This window comes from Triplophysa rosa, linkage group LG14, assembly GCF_024868665.1.
Source record: "Triplophysa rosa linkage group LG14, Trosa_1v2, whole genome shotgun sequence".
In the NCBI taxonomy this organism is placed as follows: domain Eukaryota; kingdom Metazoa; phylum Chordata; class Actinopteri; order Cypriniformes; family Nemacheilidae; genus Triplophysa; species Triplophysa rosa.
In genome coordinates this window covers 19,281,542-19,299,398 of record NC_079903.1, presented here as the reverse complement: position 1 = coordinate 19,299,398, position 17,857 = coordinate 19,281,542, and the positions used below count along the sequence as shown (strand labels likewise).

At 38.2% G+C, this 17,857-nt stretch overlaps 2 protein-coding genes across 6 annotated transcripts; one reads left to right on the top strand and one right to left on the bottom strand.

Moving 5' to 3' along the window:
• scaf4b (SR-related CTD-associated factor 4b) lies at window positions 1–14,769 on the bottom strand. Of its 2 annotated transcripts, XM_057351254.1 has the most exons (17): window positions 14,576–14,769; window positions 13,737–13,820; window positions 13,416–13,460; window positions 13,162–13,323; window positions 12,944–13,073; window positions 12,384–12,625; window positions 12,093–12,182; window positions 11,912–11,997; window positions 11,758–11,821; window positions 11,487–11,648; window positions 11,339–11,406; window positions 11,067–11,260; window positions 10,849–10,949; window positions 10,570–10,683; window positions 10,131–10,287; window positions 9,277–9,371; window positions 1–186 (listed from the first exon to the last, which is right to left on the bottom strand). In XM_057351254.1, exons 1-17 carry the CDS (start codon window positions 14,609–14,611, stop codon window positions 16–18), a joined length of 2,001 nt encoding a protein of 666 aa, XP_057207237.1. In that variant the 5' UTR covers window positions 14,612–14,769; the 3' UTR covers window positions 1–15. The 2 variants fall into 2 exon arrangements, with proteins under 2 accessions (XP_057207237.1, XP_057207238.1); XM_057351255.1 differs by lacking the exon at window positions 1–186 and having other exon boundaries at window positions 290–9,371.
• Window positions 14,770–15,133: 364 nt separating this feature from the next.
• Window positions 15,134–17,568, top strand: LOC130564865 (dual serine/threonine and tyrosine protein kinase-like). Of its 4 annotated transcripts, none has more exons than XM_057351283.1 (9): window positions 15,134–15,191; window positions 15,406–15,446; window positions 15,936–16,126; window positions 16,275–16,407; window positions 16,477–16,557; window positions 16,661–16,763; window positions 16,876–16,961; window positions 17,127–17,251; window positions 17,334–17,568. In XM_057351283.1, exons 4-9 carry the CDS (start codon window positions 16,369–16,371, stop codon window positions 17,407–17,409), a joined length of 510 nt encoding a protein of 169 aa, XP_057207266.1. In that variant the 5' UTR covers window positions 15,134–15,191; window positions 15,406–15,446; window positions 15,936–16,126; window positions 16,275–16,368; the 3' UTR covers window positions 17,410–17,568. The 4 variants fall into 4 exon arrangements, with proteins under 4 accessions (XP_057207266.1, XP_057207267.1, XP_057207268.1 ...); XM_057351284.1 differs by lacking the exon at window positions 15,134–15,191 and adding an exon at window positions 15,230–15,248; XM_057351285.1 differs by lacking the exon at window positions 15,134–15,191 and having other exon boundaries at window positions 15,255–15,446; window positions 16,477–16,551.
• Window positions 17,569–17,857: the final 289 nt, after the last annotated feature.

Here is a 17,857-nt window from a genome sequence, read left to right as displayed (position 1 = left end):
AAACTACACAAGCGTTCAGGAGGAGAGGTCTGTGGTTGTACCTGCAGGCATCTTTGCGGGGTTGAATCCTGGAGGTGGGAACGCTAGAAGAGGAGCTCCTGTGATCATGGCAGGAGGAGGTAGTCTCATGTTAGGAGGAGGTCCCGGCGGGATGTTCCCAGAGGCCACAGGCTGAACTGTGGGACTCTACCATACAGAGAGGAAACAGAAGAGGAGTTACAAAAGCAACACACTTACTAAACTAAACATTTCCAAGATGAACAAAGACATGAAAGGCTATGAGAAACTGGAAAGATTTTTATCATTATGGCAGGGGAGGCAAAGTTTGTTTCTGCTTTATCTATTTTATCAGAAAAATCACAGATACATCAATTTAGCACAAGTACAAAATAATATTTAGATAACACCATTTCAATTGCACCTTAAAATTAAGACTTCAAACCGAGGTTGCCGATAAGCTGAAGATATTTTAAAGCATTAACATAAAAATATTTCATCTGATCTGACAGTTCTGGAGATTTAACTTTCTGCATAATTCTGCTCCTTAATGCTGTTGGTTGTGGTCGAGAGGCACAAGGTAGTCAGTAAAGATTTGACATAAAAATCCATTCCTTTCCGTTTCGGGTTTTCTTTTTAAACAACCGATATTGCAAGAACAGACCGGTGTGTATCAAACAAATGAGTGAATATGTGTAGACTTTCCAAACAGAATCCCTCTGTCTCCAAAAGAAATACATTCAGATTATTTCACAAAATACTGCTTGTAGATACCCAGTTGCTAATGTGCCATAATATCGCTAATAATAATCCATTTTGGAAAAAATGCATGTGACAAATGCATGAACGAATATCGACGTAGACTTCGTATATAAGCAGTGATGCTACTAACCTGGAAAACTTCCAGAGGAAAAATTATGTAATCCTTTGTAACAACCCCACTGAAATTGTCATTTTGGGTAGAATATGGTCTGTGACATGAGAGGCACAAAGGGGGAACCAAACGTTTAAGCAAAAAACACTTGTTCACACGTGGTCATCTTCCAAAATAATCATAAAAATCATAAAACATTAACAGCTATTATAAACTAATACAATGTATTTATTTTAGATAAAGGCCCAAAATGTAACGCACCATACTGCATCATAAATCATATTGTAGTTTACAAACGAATAAAAGCTAGTTCAATGCAATTCACGTATGACAAGTTGTGTCAATATGTCCTGTGAGATACATGGTAAAGTATTAAAAAACAAAGTTGAACATATTAGTTGTGCTTGAGGCATGTGCAAAACATGAGATTAGGCGTTTGTGGCTCCTATAAACAAAAAAGGCACTAAAGCTGTAAAGTCTTAATCTATTGAAAATTAAACACTTGACTTGTCTTGCACCGCACCCAGCCTTTCAAATGTAGGCTACAAATGAACATTACACCCCTTGATTACAACACCTGGGGTGGTAACAGGGATAAAATCAAACATGTCTATGGCCCGGTTTCACAGACACGGTTTAGCTTAATCCAGGACTGTGCCTTAGTTGAATTAAGATATTTATGTCGCTTTTATAAAAATACCTTAGAGGAATACATTACTGGTGTGCATCTTGAGGCAAAACATTGGCACTGATATACTTTAAGATATTTCTGGGCAAGTTATATTCAATTAAGACAGGTCAAACATTCATTTTAGTCTGAGACTAGCCTTAAGCCTTGTTTGTGAAACCAGGCCTATGTGTTTTTGAGCTGGAGAATATGCCGTTTAGATTTCGGTTCAGACGCAATAAAAGATTTTAATCCTCCTGTTATGTGCAAATGTAGCAATGGTTTATTGTGTGGGGTTATATTGACCCCACAAATGTTTTAATATATGATAAATGAATATATAACTGTTATTTGCTTTTTTTACTCACACCTCACCTACCTACTATTTTAAATAAAATATTAGGACATAACTACTTTTTTATTTCCATACATTTGATTTGTACGTTTGATTGCCGAGTTCTCTGAAACGAGTTCCTGCGCGAGTCACAAGAAGCTGTTGATTCTCATAGACGCTTCAAATTCTTCAAATGCAAGAAAGCATGGGAAAAGAATATAAGAAAATAACTAGAAACACTATTATTAACTATTATTATTGTTATTTAGAAATGTATTTTCAAGACGTAAGGATTAAAAAATAAAACGAGGATACTTTTCAGACGATGTCAAAGTTGTTCTGGGGACAATTTGAGGGAGGGTAAAAGTGCATAATAATCTAATATTACACACAAAGGTTGATGGTGTAGAATGACGCCATCTAGTGGCAGATGTTCATGATGAACGGGGCCAGTTGCCAAATACAGTCTCTGGATGTACTGGTCAGAAAACCAATACAAGTACTTTCGAGTATGTCCTAATACACTCAGGCAGCACATGTATACAGAATTATAAAATTCTTAAACCTTAAATAGATGCAATGAAGAAGAAAGGTGTGATCTCCTTTTGGGATGGAACTGCAGCTGCAAGACACTTTAGTGTTACAATTTATGCAAGATATGATTCTTACGGATCACATGTGCGTACTTAAAATTTTTTCGTTTAAAATGCTTTGCACAATAATACAATAGGTTGAAAAAGTACATGGACAGTTTAACCAAACCTAAAATTCCTTAATGTCTTTTCATAAGATATCAAATACCCCATCATTTTTTGCCTGAAATGTGTCTTGTGTGGCTATTTTTAATCAGTATTTTATCTGTGTAATGCCATTTATACATATTTTAATGTGTGGCATTAGCACTTTTCAGGGATTTCTTTTTTTATAAGGAAAGTTGTCAAATAAACTACACAACTGCATGAGCACTCGAGTTAAGCGCAGATTCAAAAACTCTACTTTGCATTTCTTCATTCCCAGCATCTGCGTGTCTGAACAGTCATCAGGAAACACATCGATGCGCCCCGTACAGACAAGTAAATTAAACTGAACAAGTGTTTCACAACTTCAGCAGGCAGTTGTTGCAGGTGTCAGCAGTGAATATATGACTTCAGTCTCTTTGGAGCTCGTATGGGTTCAGTTGGTTGTACCGATGTGATCACACAGCAAACAGCCAGATGCAGATTCAAATCATTTATTCGTGATGTAACGTCAGTTTCTGTCAAGTGAGGAAAAGCAAATCTAAGTGTGTCAGTTGTCTCTTTTCTCTGTAGCACTTCAAGGACACGTGTTGCATGTACAGAGACCCTGAAGCAGGTTTTGATGTCACTGACCATCCAGTTTCCCCGAGTTAGTAGCGGAGATCTGACACCATCAGGCTAACAAGGATTAAACAGATTTCATTTCACCATAATGGGTGAAACAAGCTAAAATAGAACTAAATATCTGTCACGTGCAACTTTAATGTGCTTCTGATGAACACTAATTTGCCTTTAAAAAGAGAGAGGGAAAGAGATGGGGTTTTTTATCCTGTTACTCGTGCTTAGTTTCACTCCAGTTAAACTCACAAAGAGAATGCAGGTGTGTGATAAACAATTCACTATAGGATCTTATGCAGAGATTAAACACAGATCTTGATAAAATAGGATGACTGTGTATTTCCTACGCTCGGCTTAAAGTGGTCCGGGAAAGCAGCTCCAGCCAAACAGGCAGATGATTTGGCCGACTGGCAGCAGCTTTGATCTCAGAGCATCAGGAACTACAATGGTCATTCAGAAATGGTCAGATTGACATGTCTCCTGAGACATTTGAGGCGTATAACTAGTCTATTTAGTGCCGGATTTTTAAAAGCGCCCTCAATATTAAAGACATATAGCCTAAATATGACAAAAGGCTAAATATACAAAAATGAAAAGAATGTTTAATTCTTTAGGGACGATTGTCCATAACAACAGAAGATAATGTCCGGAGGATCCATTACCAAAATGTACTGCCTAAAGGGATAGTTCACCAAAAAAATGAAACTTCTTTCATTTATTCACCCTCATGTCATTCCGAACCGGTTTGACTTTTATCCTTCAGCAGAACACAAAAGAAGGTATATTGAAGAATGTTGATAACCAAACAACACTGAATCCCTTTGACTTGTATGAACATAAAACCACTGAGCCATTTCTCCAAATATATCCAGGTTATACCCTTATTTGTTTTAGAATCAAATATATGATATGTGCGCTTCATGGTTGTGTATCTGTGCCTGATGTGGCACCTATACTCCAAAAACTGTGGGGCAAATTTTGATAATGTAACCAAATTTGAGCTATCAATAATAATTGAAATTAAATAGCACGTGGTACATCAAATGCAAGCAGAACATGAATCAAGTAAATATGACTGAAATTCATTTTTTTAAATAGTAAAGAAGCCTCAAGATTTTAGTGCTTGCTTCTAGGTGAACTCACATTCCACTTATAAAATTAAACTGCTGAAAATATTTAAGAATACAATTTTTTTTAAGAAATCAAAAATCCTTTTCTCCCTGAAAAACATAAGATGGATGCTGTGATCTCACTAACTAAAGACTGGCTTAAACAGGCAATTACAACAATTGCATTAGTCCGATTCATGTAATTTCAGGCAAAACACAAATCTACAAGTTATAGATGTGCTTTAGAAACAGGCAAACATATCGATAGTCATTGCTAGATGGTATTTTGTCTGTCATTTGTCTATAAAACATACAATGCAGTTTCCTTTCAACGCTATATGGAGCCAGGGTCTAAATATCATACAATTTGTTGCTGTCCAATAACAGCAAAATATAATTCACAATATCAGACAGCAGAAATTGGAAGGCGTTTTAAAACTCACATGTTGACATCCCGATGTGTCACTTTACTCTATTTCAGCCTAAACCTTTCTCCAGCACGACTTACTTTATTTGAAGGACTCCACATTAAGAATGTTGTTCCTGTAAATGTTAGCAATATGTAATGCACGGACGATTGCATCTCTGGCTGAGCGTCAAAGCACGGGTAACCCCACCACCTAGCTGAATTAGAAGCTTTGATTGGTTGCTCAACCGAGTCAGACCTGTCTGTTATTAGGTGCGTTTGACTTCTGAGAGAACTATAAAGATTTCGAGCTAGTTACAGGCTTTGGTAGTTAATCTACTCTTTGGTGGATTTTTTTAGAAATGTCCTTACTGGTTTGCAAATGTTACGGATAACTTGAGAAATGCACCAAACCTTCTGAGAATAACTGCATGAGGCACAAGTTGCAACGTACGTTGCCAGCCTAAAGTACTACTATATTATTTAGTTAGTTGACACTTCACAATACGCTTGTATTTTAACTACTGCATTAGCTAACATGAACGAACAATTAACAATTTCATATCAGTTAGTCACCTTATTTCATGTTCACTTCAGCATTAGTAAATGCACCATAAACTAACATGAACATTAACAAAGATTAATAAATGCTGTCAAACTTTGTTACTCATTGTTTATGTTAGTTAATCAATTTGCTAATGTTAACAAACACAACCTCTTTGTAAAGCATTACTGATAGCTTCTTCAAATTATTAACAGTAATAAATTCAACATTAGGTTCTTTGTATACTTCTGTATTGTGTGTGTGTGTGTTCATGTTTGTATATCCCGGTGGGGACCTAAACCTGAATACACACCAACACATGGGGACTCGTGTCACCGTGGGGACCTCAATTTTGGTCCCCATGGGCAAAAAAGCTAATAAATTGTACAGAACAATATTTTTTACAAATCTAAAAATGCAAAACGTGTTCTATGATCTTTAGGTTTAGGGATAGGGGATAGAATATACAGTTTGTACAGTATAAAAAACATTACGCCTATGGACTGTCCCCACGGGGATAGTCAACCAAAGCGTGCGTGTGTGTGTGTGTGTGTTTTCTAATTCAAAATTTGGACAGCCTAGGTTCAAACATTTAAACCAAAATTAATTTAGAAGAAAGAAATGTAACTCACTAAATAAACAATTCAGCAGTGTAGCAATGCTTCTGTCTGAAATACGTATGCATATTGTACATAAGTGCGTTCGTAACACAAAGTACGGCAGGTGCACTAACTGCAAAGATAAAAGGCATTAACAAGATGCTGCAGTTCTATTACTACAAATGGGAAAATTGTATGGCTTTAATTATTGGTCGGAAACATAAATAAAGTAAATGTGACCTTAGCGTGCGATTTAAGACTAACTGCTGGCATTACATTCCAAACATAGCCTGTATTTGCAACACACTGTTGTGATTAACATATGCTTAATGTAGACAAGTACAGTCTGATATTTTTCATTTGCCTTCTTTAATCCAGATTTTTATTCCATAAGAGGTCCAATTATTCCCTTTTACAAAGTCTTGATTTTAGGGTGTAGTAATAGGTTTTCATGCTTACATTTCCCCCCCCCTAAAAAAAACCTACAACACATTTTTCAACAACCAGTGTTTGTTTCAGGAAAACCGAACAAAGTGGGTTTAGAATCAGGGTGGAAAAACAGTGACAACTTTTATAAGTGCACCTTAGGCAGCAGTTAAATGAGGGATATTGTGAAGTGTGAATGCACAAAAGCACATTGTAGTTCTTGAATGGATAAAGAGAATAACTCTCTTTGCAATGATCTGATCTTTGCAGACCTTTATTAGGCTCAAACAGCTACATGACTCACTATATAAAATGGAAGTCGTCAAAACACAACAGGACCCCTTTAGGATTTAACTTTTGGATGCTAGAGTGCCGTTACTTTTAGTCTAAATCTAAAATCCACGGTTCAGGTAGAAAGTCAAAAACGAAAATGTCATCTTACCAAATCTCTGGTTCCTTCGAAGAGAGTAGAATATTTCAGCTGCCCGACCAAAATGATCCCAGCAGATTCTCACTGCACTTCCAACAGGTACGGTCACCATTTGGGGATATTCGAAAGACTCAATCCACAGCAACACAAGGTCATCGGTCGACCAGGAGATGGTTCACCATCCCAACCATCCGCTTGAACTTTGTCAGCAATTATTTCAACAAGGAGCCACACTTTTTGTTTTAGACACGTCTCTGAGAAGATCCAACGGACTGGTCAATTAAACCATAACTTGAAACTCCGCGACATGCGTTTTGCTTTGATGGGTTGAAAAATTAAACTCACGCTGGTATTTAGCCGTTACCTTTCTGCGCTCAAGTCTAGGTCGCTGAATGTCATCAATGATGTTCAGGGGATAGATCTTCTCTGGAAACCCAGAACCTCAAACACTCACCTTCACCAGTCCATTGGAGAAAAAAAAGGATGATTTTGATCTTTTCAGAAGCAGCAGCAGCAGATTAAAGGGGCACATGAATCACCTCAATAGCCAGAATGTAATGAATACCATCTTTGTTTCAGTTTTTGCAGAGTTATTGCACTTTTAAACTTCTCTGTCCTCCCTGACAAAGTCAACATGAAAAATGTCAACTCAGGGAAAAGACTATATTTCCCATTATATGCCAATGTTTTATCAGCTTGTTGATGTGCATCACTCGGCACCTCACACAACTCAATGAATCGGTCAGTGTTGCTCATAAGTTTATAGCTCACACTTTTGAAGTTAATATATGCATAATGTCGACTGAAACATATGTATGCAAACTATAATTTTTGAAAAGGTGATTTCATGATGCATTAACTTACACCGGATAGAGCTTGTGATAATATGTACAGAGACATAACATTACATAATTTGATGTATGAAAAGGAAAAAAGAACCTTGACCTTGAGCTAATGCTATAAAGATCTGGAAAGGTTTCCTCACAATAACTGCGCAGTGCAGACGAATACTACTCAACGCACAATTTTTATCCAATGGAGACGACAACCTATAATTGATTTTCCTGGTGCTTCCTCAACCCACCTGTTCATTTCCTGATTTCCCAATGTTCTCCAGGAGTGACTGCGACATTAAAATTCGTCATCCACCTTCAACCTTTGAGATGCACGAAAACTCAGATTTCTCTTTAAAGTGACTGCTAAACCTCTAGTGGTTGGCCGTTAATATGACTATGTTTAGCGTTTTAGCATTACATAGCCCATGTTTGTGAAATGCCTGTTTAGAGTCATTATTGCATCCAGAGAGCAGCAGAAAAATATCGCCAATGCTTCTCCTAACATGAGTTCTCACTAAGCAACATTTGAAAAATGGGCTGAGCCTTAAGCTCCCTGAGCAAACCAGAGCTGTGTCATGCTGTGTGTTGTTTATAAAGACATTCCGAAAAAGTTAAAACCATCAAATGCACAACAAGTTGTCATTATTCACCTACTGTCTACCTCGCAACTTTGAGGGGGTTCAATTTTAAAAAGAACTTAGCAATGGAAATAAATTATTTTAAGATAACTGTGCCAGGATGACTATTTATTAGCTGTCAGTTAAAACAGGGGTTATCAAACTAAATCATGCCAAGGACGCCCAAATATGATGGACTTTTTTCGACGGACCCCCTTTCTAAAAAAAAAAAAAAATTTTGTATAAAGCATTTCAACTGTTAGACAAATAGTACGTGTGATATACAGACAAAATTGTTTGTAGAAATGAAACCATAGTAATCTTCGGTAGAATTTTCCAACTTTTGCTGTGTTTTGTTTTTAAAATATTTTCTAGGGGAACATTCTGGAGGCCCCCTGGGGGTCCCCAGGCCCCAGTTTGAAATCCCCCGAGTTAGAAGACTGACAATTATGTCTTAAATGAAATTTAAGTAATTACACATAAATATCTTTCACTAAGAATACAGAGAATGGCCTCAAATGTAAGGTCTGCTGATGGTGATAAGGTATTCTTCAAACATGAAGAATTGCACCAAGAGGTCATGATTCATTTGACAACGATATTATTCTTTGATATTTAAATCACGCTAAATTAACTGTTTAAAATTGACCTCAAGAACAAAAGAAAAAGACCAAACATGTGGCCATTGTGGGCTTTCAATGGCTTGAAGCATCAAAAAACATTTTTGATCTTAAGAGCAACATGATTAATATGAAACAAGCAGAATGTGGGCGAAAGATCACCCATCATAAACTGACACAATGCACATATTTACTGAAAAATCTGGCCTATCGCAGAACAGCGAGACACAAACTGTCGTTGAAAAGGACTCTACCGAAACAAAGAAAACTAGACAGACATGACACTAACTTTGTTTTATTTTATACTCTGTGGTTCTTCATTTGCTATTAAACCCTCAATGCAAAAGACAGAAACACAGTTTGCCTCCCACATGTCAAAGACAAAACGAAACAGAAGCAGAGAAGTTGAACGAGACATTGAACAGCCCTGAGGAGTTCTGGAGAAAACCCCTCATGTGTTACCTGTGATACCGTTAGGAGTGAAGCTCCATTTCCCTGTCCTCCTTCAGGTCCTCCTGTGACTGGCACTGCTGGATTGGCCACAGAAATGTTCCACTCTAAGGAAGGAAGATCAATTTTAACAGTAATTTATGATTATTAGTAAAAATAATCAGTTAGGGCTGTGAAAAACATCAGATTATCACAACACAACAATCAATCCCAAAACACTTCACAAGATGATATTACAGCAAAACTCAATTTTATCAGTCAAATTCAACTTTTCAACTCTTTTTGTCCTATGAATCAAACTCAAAAAGTTTGGAGTTTGTAAACAATGTAGTTTCTAAGACTGAATGATAAAGGATCATTATGATTTTCATATAAATTATTGTTAATAAAGCTTACAACACATTTAACTGCAGTTGCAAACATCATTACAAACCGTTGAGAGATTCAATGTTTAAAATTATTTTCTGTTTGTCCAGTTGTTCTGATTTTTGCTTGCTTTTCACTGACCCATTACAGAAAGCAGAATTATCTTGTTTTTGTACATCTATTTTTATTATTTATTAATTATTTTTTATTTAAATTATTTTTTATTCACCATAACAAGCATATTTCATAAACACACTTTCCAGCAAATAATTCAATACAATGCAAAACATTACTGCTTATTTTATACAAATGTTCTTAAACATTTCCAAGACACTTCTTTGTTAGTCAGCCAGATAATATAAAACAATGTATTCATAATTTCATTTATGCAACTGCAGCAATGTTTAGCACATTATACAAATCTAAAATCACAAACACAATGTAAAGGAAACTCGGCAGCATCAAAAGTTTCAGATTTATAGTAAATGTGATGCACTCACCTGGTTTGAGAGTTTCAGCATCCAGCATACCACCTCCTCGATAACTCTGAATATCGTCACGTTTCACTTTGTTCCAGGGGATATACGTGACACCCCGCTCCACATCCCAAAACTTCTTAAACTCCGCTTTAATGCCCTTATTCAACGCCCACGCGATCTGATCAAGAACAACAAGTCAAACAATGGCACGCATGCAAAGATTCAATCCTACAATGTTAACATTTGGACTTGTAACCAAAATCTTGACTATAACCTGTCTTGTGACATATGAGTTTAGCTCAACTATGCTCAGATTCGGAGAATTGTTTTTTCCCAAGGGTGTGAAAAATCATGTTGCCTTTGTAGGGCAGTATTGCACAGCTGCTGTTTGCTGAACAGAAAGTCACTACTAGAAAGCATATCAAATACAGAACATTGCTGACAGTTAAAAAAAGGTTACCTTTATAGATTTCTGGTTGACTTTAACAGTCCCTCTGCTGAGTTTGTTCAGGGCTGTGTGTGCGTCCTGTCTGTGCACCATGACAACGTATGCACAACCTCTAGGAGGAATCATCTACAGAACATCAAACACACAGAGTATGTTCAAAATAAAACTGATGGACAACAACAAAGTGCGCCAAAGCTAAACACCTCATACCTGCTACCAATCCGACCTAACAAATCCTGACCAAACATCCAGATCTAAATGGAAAAATGTACATCACACATTGATACGTACATTGATAGACTCAACCTGTCCGAATTCCTCCATCAGACTCATGATATCCTGTTTTTGTGTCTTTTTGTCCAGCTGGCCGATCCATAACGTAGTGCTGCACACTGACAATAACAAAACAGTACCAAGAAAATCAGAGAAACTTCAATGTGTCATCCATCCATAAATGCGTTGAGGAAACTAAAACACTAGCAAATGCCAAAAAGAGAGCGTGTGCTCACCGCTGAGATGTTCCTTCCTGATGGACGGAAGTCCTTTCTGTCTACGCTCTCTCTCCTTCTCTCTCTCCCTCCTCTCCTCTGATCGCGCTCGGCGCTCTTTGGATCGGGATCGTGTGCGATGATACCTCGATCGATGGGAGCGCGAACCGGACGGCGATCTTCGTGAACGAGACGTTGAACTTCTTTGTGGAGACCTGGAGAGTACAGCAGGACAATTAACCCCATCAGAACATCTTTCGTAAAGAACGCTCATGTTGACCCTTGAGACGCACCTGGATCGTGATCTTCTGTGTCTTCTGTCTCGATCATCCGCTGAGTGATCCATCTTCACAGCTGACTCCTGAAACGACAGGACTATTTCAAGTTTTGAATTTTTAAAAAATGCGTTTCCGGTAACCGTCTGCAGTCAGAGATGCTAACCTCAGGTAAAGGTGTTGTCTGGAAGCGGTTTTGCACATGTGGCTGCTGGAAACTGGGCGGCACGCTGCTCTCATCCAGTGTGTGTACTGTGTTTTGTAGTGTGTTTGGTATTTGGTTCGGCACCATCGCTGGCAAACTCTGAAGTGCCACCTGCTCCTGCGACTGGAAACGATTAATGCCACAGTTATGCTTTCAAGAGTTTTTGGCTTTAACATCCTGCACGATAAATACACGATAAATGCGAAATAGGCAAATGGAGTTGCTCAAATACCTGGTTAGCTAGTTGGCTTAGAAGGTGGGCCTGCAGGGCTTGCTGTAATTCTAGTGTAAGGTTCCTGAATAACAAAAAAGACATGAATGTCAATCAGTGCTAGAAAGTTAAAATAACATGAAGCACGACCACAGAAATGAAAGTTTTCACTTACAACGCATGAGGAGCAGTAGGGGCGGGTTCAGGGTTTTCCTCCACTGGTTCTGGATCATCATCGTAATCAAACCGATCCAGCAAACTCTGAAAACACAGCAAACACGACATTTATAAGACGTCTGATACAGGCAATGACATAAGGATATTTGACATGAAGCATCAAACCCGATCTGTGGTACCTTAGCTAGTGATGTCTTCTGTTCGGTGGGCGGGGCAGTGGACTGTGAAAGCCCCGCCCCTCCGCTCTGCTGCAGACTCTGAAGCAGCTGCTGTAATTCAAACACAAATGTCTTATATAACGTATGGTTTACAACAATACTGCAGCAGCTCCTAAAAGCTGAACTAAAAAAGAAAACAAATGTACTTCTCCATAACATTCACTGCTTAAATGTTAAATCAAAGAGTCTCAAACGTCTAAGTGGTGTTAGATATGTTATCCAATATAGAGATGGATTTACATTGACTGTTACCTCTAAGCCCTGTGTGCCCTGGAGCAACTGGGCAACTGCAGCCAGGGCACCTGGGTTCTGAAGAGCAGGTGGAGCCACGGGGTTCTGTACAGTGGGTGAAGCTATAAAGTTTTGTAGGTGGGGTGGAGCCACAGGGTTATGTAGAGTGGGTGGAGACACTGGGTTCTGTAGAGCGGGCAGGGTTACTGCTGTGGCAGAAGCTGATGCCAGCTGTGGTACTGACATTGGTGTAGCGAGGGAGACTACAGACATACACAAAGAGTCAAGTCAAACAACACAGATCATTCTGCAGCAAATCATATATCACAAGTACAGGTTGTTGGTTTAAAATTCAATAAAAACTACACCAGCTGCTTGATTCTTGTATGACAACAAATAAAAAGTATAAAAGTTGACTCCAAAGGCCTCCGAAAGAATGTAAAATCAATGTGATCATTATACATAAATAAAATCCCAGGACAAAAAAACATTAAATTAAAATTAAAATAAAATATTTTAAAACCTTAAAACAAAAACATAACTCAAACATTTTTTATTCGAGTATGAGAGTGTTTCCTTACCGCCCACTGTAGTTCCATTCTCAAAGACAGGAAGCACTGGAGCTGTGGCCATATCCAGCAGAGGCTGAATGATGTCCATTCCAAACACATCGTTCTTCTGCCACAGATTCAGCACACGTAATATCTTCTCCTACGATTGAACATAACACCTCATGAACATCCATCAAAGATAATACACCTGCATAGAAAGGTCTGATTCTGAGTGTAGAAATGAATACCTTGTCATCTACAGGGCACTCATACAGGTTCTGGAACGTCACGGAAAAGTTTTTCAAGAATCTTGGACCAAACACATCTTTGTCTGCGCCAAACTGGTGGCGAGACTGTCTGATGATCGAATCGACCACATAGAGACCAGCGACCTTCAGATCTGGTTTACACTGAGAATACAAATGAAGCACTTTATACCTATAACAATAGTAAAGGAACATCATAATGGGGTAAAATAGTATTGCAAATGTTTATTACATACCCTCTTGATGAACTTCTCCACAATTTGAACAGCATGCTTATAAAGCTAATGGAGGACATAAAATGATCAAAACTAAATCGAGGCAATTGTTCAAATACAGTTTGATTTACATGCTTGATCAAACAAAAATACATCTAGAAACGGAACATCAGTACACTTAAAGTAGTAACGTATCATGTCCAACAATGGTAAAACAATTATTGTATAGGATAGGTACTTCTCCAACCTCTTATTCATCGTAAGGGGGTTATATGTTGGTAATTTAACCCAGTGCAAGATCACTTTCTCAAAAACACAATAAGACCTTCTATACTAACTTACCTTGATAGCTTTGATTCCTGCTTTAGTTACAGACATCATTTTGGCTCGAGATATTGGGGGTGGCATGTCCATCATGGACAACATCTATAAAGACAACAGCAAGTAGAAATATGAATAGATTCAGCCCCCTGAGAAATAACAGCATAAAAACCAGCCAAATCTATCACAAACCAAAACTCTTTCCAAAGTTCAACCCAGGAGACAGCTCACAGCTACAACAACATCAGATTGATGCTTTACACTTTAGTATCAAAATAACCACAAACGCACCCATTAGAAAATATTGTCTTCTCATAAACCCAGAACAAAAATGACAGCAGATCACAGTTTTGCCCTTTACAACACACATTAAGAATGACACTATTATATTAAATGCACACCCTTGATTAAATCATATATAAAGTTATTCAAGTATCTGAATCAGTAGGTGGCGCCACTGTAATTGCCTTTCCAATCAATTCTCTTAAACTAGGCAGATTAATGTCTAATAACATCCTTAAAACATCACATATATACTTTCTGTTTGACATATACTTTCTGTTTGACAGATATGCATGTGTTCTGTCCACTATTTTATAAACAGAGTCAAAGTCTAACGTAAACCAGCTTGACAACACAAACAGGTGGAAGGTCACTAAACAAACTTTATTCACACGTATAACAGCTGACAGCTAAATTCGTTTCCTATATTATGGTTCCTATTTTTCTTTACAAGCTCAACTTGCAGCAATGAATATGATATTTATCCATAAACATCGAGAATACACACAAGACGAGTGTTGTTTTGGAGCGACTTAGCTAGCAAATGCTAACAGATATATAACGCAAGAAAATCTCACCTCCCCGTTAAAGGCGTTCACCGCATCCATATCCATTGTGTTTAAAAACTTAATATAACTCTGAATTTATTCTTCTTGACCCGAATAAACATACGTGAAATGAATTATTGCGACTAGGCCGCATGAGACAAACCGTCTGTACGCAACCTCCACCAAGCGTCCAGGCGGGATGAGCGCCAAACTGCAGCGCCACACACTGGACCGGAAGCGATCTGCAGCTCGAGACTGAACATTATTCACACACAAAATATACAGATAACGGCACGGTGTTTAAACGTTTTGACATTTTTAAGTACAGTTCCATCAATATCAAGGTGTACACCGCCTGTGGCCCAAAATACTGGGATAGGCTCGAGCCCTCCCGCGACCATGAAGAGGACAGGAACGTTCAGTGAATGAATGGATGCATGTATACCTGCATGTATAGATCTCTTTTAAATTAACTTCTTATTCCGTTTCCAAATAAACCCGCGTAACAATAATAAACGATTCATCAAAATCAAATGTCTCGTTTCTGTTTGTCTTTTATTTGGTAAAATGTCTATTTTCTTTTGACAGGTCTTTTATTTTGAAATGTTCGTTCGCCGCTCGGCTCTTCGGGATTGATCGGAACCGGGTACTGCACTAAACACACACTCATCTTTTTAGTGTCAACACTTGGATTAATTTAGAAGTGATTGTTTACTTTTGTATATGCATTATTTAGAAGCATTCATAACAAGATATTATCCCCACCGATTGTGTTATTTGTTGTTTTTCCAGTGTTTACTAATGTAGTAAGTGAACTAAACAGATGTCCATTTTTGTGACGTGATTCTCTCTTTATTCAGGGTGGAGGAAGCAGAGGTTGTTTATCCAGATGGAAGATCATGTGTGTATCCTGTTTGTATTCAACTTCAGTTTTTGCTCTAAATGTTATCACAATGAAGAAAAATAAATCAACTAGAAATGAATATTAGTCCTATTCATTTTACAAATTCACAAAAATTCATAACCTACTGAAATGTAAAAACTTTACCTCTTTTATGGTTGACTTCACCAAGCACTCTTCCTTTCAACCTTTTCCCCTTTAACCACCTGCCTTCTTTTTGACAGTCCAATCCCAATAAAATTAATTTCAGATTTTTAGAAAGAATAAATCTAGTCACTTGAAAGAGCAATGTTATCTCATACAAAACTAATGGTGTAAAGGTGTTTTTCAGATGCTTTTAAAAGTTTTTTAGATGTTTTTAAAGGTTTTTAAGGTGTTTTAAAAATGTTTTTAAGGTGTATTTCAGATGCTTTTCAGATCTTGTAGGGATGTTTCGTCAGTGTATAAGGAGAGAATGTTCAGTAATTCCTTCTGTGTTTGGTGTTTCAGGAAAGCCCAAGCTGGGTCGTGGTCAGTATGGAGTCGTGTATTTGTGGTTGACATCACCCGTGCGCTCAAATCTGTGGTTCCGCTGGATGGCAAACACTGGAACGACTTCGCGCTGGAGTTTCACTACACACCGTAACCTCACTACTACTGCACCCTACTGAGGGAACAGCACGTCATACACTAAAAATACAGTAATGAAATCTACTTTACCTACATTCTGATAACGAGAATCTAAAATAAAGCTGCGTTTTCTTTTGAGAAATATTTCATAAAGCTCACCGTCACCACAGTGCATTCTGTTATGTGTGAATGTCTTGTGTTTGTCTCGCCGTGTCTCAGGTCTCTCCCTAAGCACGAGCGGTTGGTGAATCTTCACGGTTTGGTCATCAATCACTCGTACGCAGGCGGCACCAGTATCGCAGTTCTATTGATCATGGAGCGGTTACACAGATATCTCTACACCGGACTGAAGGTACACGTCCGTCTCTACAGCGTCTGGGTGACATCAGAACCCGTCTGATGTCATGTGTGTGTGTTTCAGGCCGGTCTGATGCTGAAGGCAAGGTTACAGATCGCTCTGAATGTGGTGGAGGGGATTCGGTCAGGGTCAGACTCAGTCAGGGTCAAACTCAATAATGTTCTAGTGAAGAACACTCATCATTCATCTCTCTCTGTGTTCAGTGAAGTGTTTCTTTAACGGAGCGTGTTTGTGTTGTTGTGTGCAGCCGGACAAACAGATCACAGATCTGGGTTTCTGTAAACCGGAGGCGATGGTGTCAGGCAGTATAGTGGGAACACCCATACACATGGCACCAGAACTGTTCACAGGTCAAAAACACACGTACACACACACACACACGGTAACACAAGCATGTTTGTGTGTGTTTTCAGGAAAGAATGATAATTCTGTGGACGTGTATGCGTTTGGTATTCTCTTCAGGTATCTCTGCACCGGCTCTGTCAAACTCCCAGAAGCCTTTGAGAAATGTGCTAGTAAAGATCAGCTGTGGACCAACGTCAAGAAAGGTGAAAAACCCCTTTTTTTAATATTTGTATTTTAAGAACACATTTGCATGTTTATCTTTACTAAATGTACTTTTTTTCAAAGCAATGGAAACAACGCTGGTACAGTGTATCTTATCAACTCCCAGCATGTTTGTGTTGTGTGTTTGTGCGTTTGTTGACGCGCAGGTTCGGGCCCGGAGCGTTTGCCCGTGTTTGAATGATGAGGAATGGTGGCAGCTCATGGAAGCGTGCTGGAACGGAGACCCTTCTCAAAGACCCCTGCTGGGAATCGTGCAGCCCGGCCTGCAAAGGTCAAAAATTATGGAGTGTTTGTGTGACAATTCAGAGCAAAAGAGCGCTCAAACTGACATAAACACACTCACATTCCCACAGGAGCTGTGGAGGAAAAGCCTGTTATAGTTGTACAAAAGAAAATGGACGGATCAGACGTCTCTGTGACAGACCGTGAACGACAGGAAAATCACACTGAGTTGTGTCGCATCTGCTGCTTCATAGACAAATTTTACATGTAGTTAACTTTGTGTTACATAAGAAGGAAATGTTAATTTTTAGATGCTGTTTAAAGTGGTTTACCGTTGTACTGAGATTTTTTTAATAAATTGATTTGGACTCACATGTGCTTCTGCATTTATTTTTTTAAGTGTAATTTTGTAAGACTGGCTAAACACGTTTTTTCATTATTTTGTTGAATTGTATAGATTTGAAACACTTGGCAAAAGGTACACGTGTTCTCAATATATTCTCTAATCTTTGAAGCAGAATCGTGCATGGGAATCAATGGACAAAAGCGGAGTACGTAAATCTCTTATTGAGTAAAATGTAAACAATGGACAATTTCTTATTGTGTTTCTGTTGCCTTATAGCAAATTAAATTATTTCTAACACAATGTTATGTT

What these genes read in the sequence shown, in the direction of transcription:
- scaf4b (XM_057351254.1), bottom strand. Translation starts at nt 14,611, where the DNA reads ATGGATATGGATGCGGTGAACGCCTTTAACGGGGAG. An exon ending in TGGAGAAGTTCATCAAGAGG is followed by an intron (nt 13,324 to 13,415) that starts GTATGTAATAAA and finishes TTGTATTCTCAG; the next exon opens with TGTAAACCAGATCTGAAGGT. An exon ending in AGTGCCCTGTAGATGACAAG is followed by an intron (nt 13,074 to 13,161) that starts GTATTCATTTCT and finishes GTTCAATCGTAG; the next exon opens with GAGAAGATATTACGTGTGCT.
- LOC130564865 (XM_057351283.1), top strand. Translation starts at nt 16,369, where the DNA reads ATGGAGCGGTTACACAGATATCTCTACACCGGACTGAAG. An exon ending in CAGGGTCAGACTCAGTCAGG is followed by an intron (nt 16,558 to 16,660) that starts GTCAAACTCAAT and finishes TGTTGTGTGCAG; the next exon opens with CCGGACAAACAGATCACAGA. An exon ending in GTGGACCAACGTCAAGAAAG is followed by an intron (nt 16,962 to 17,126) that starts GTGAAAAACCCC and finishes GTTGACGCGCAG; the next exon opens with GTTCGGGCCCGGAGCGTTTG.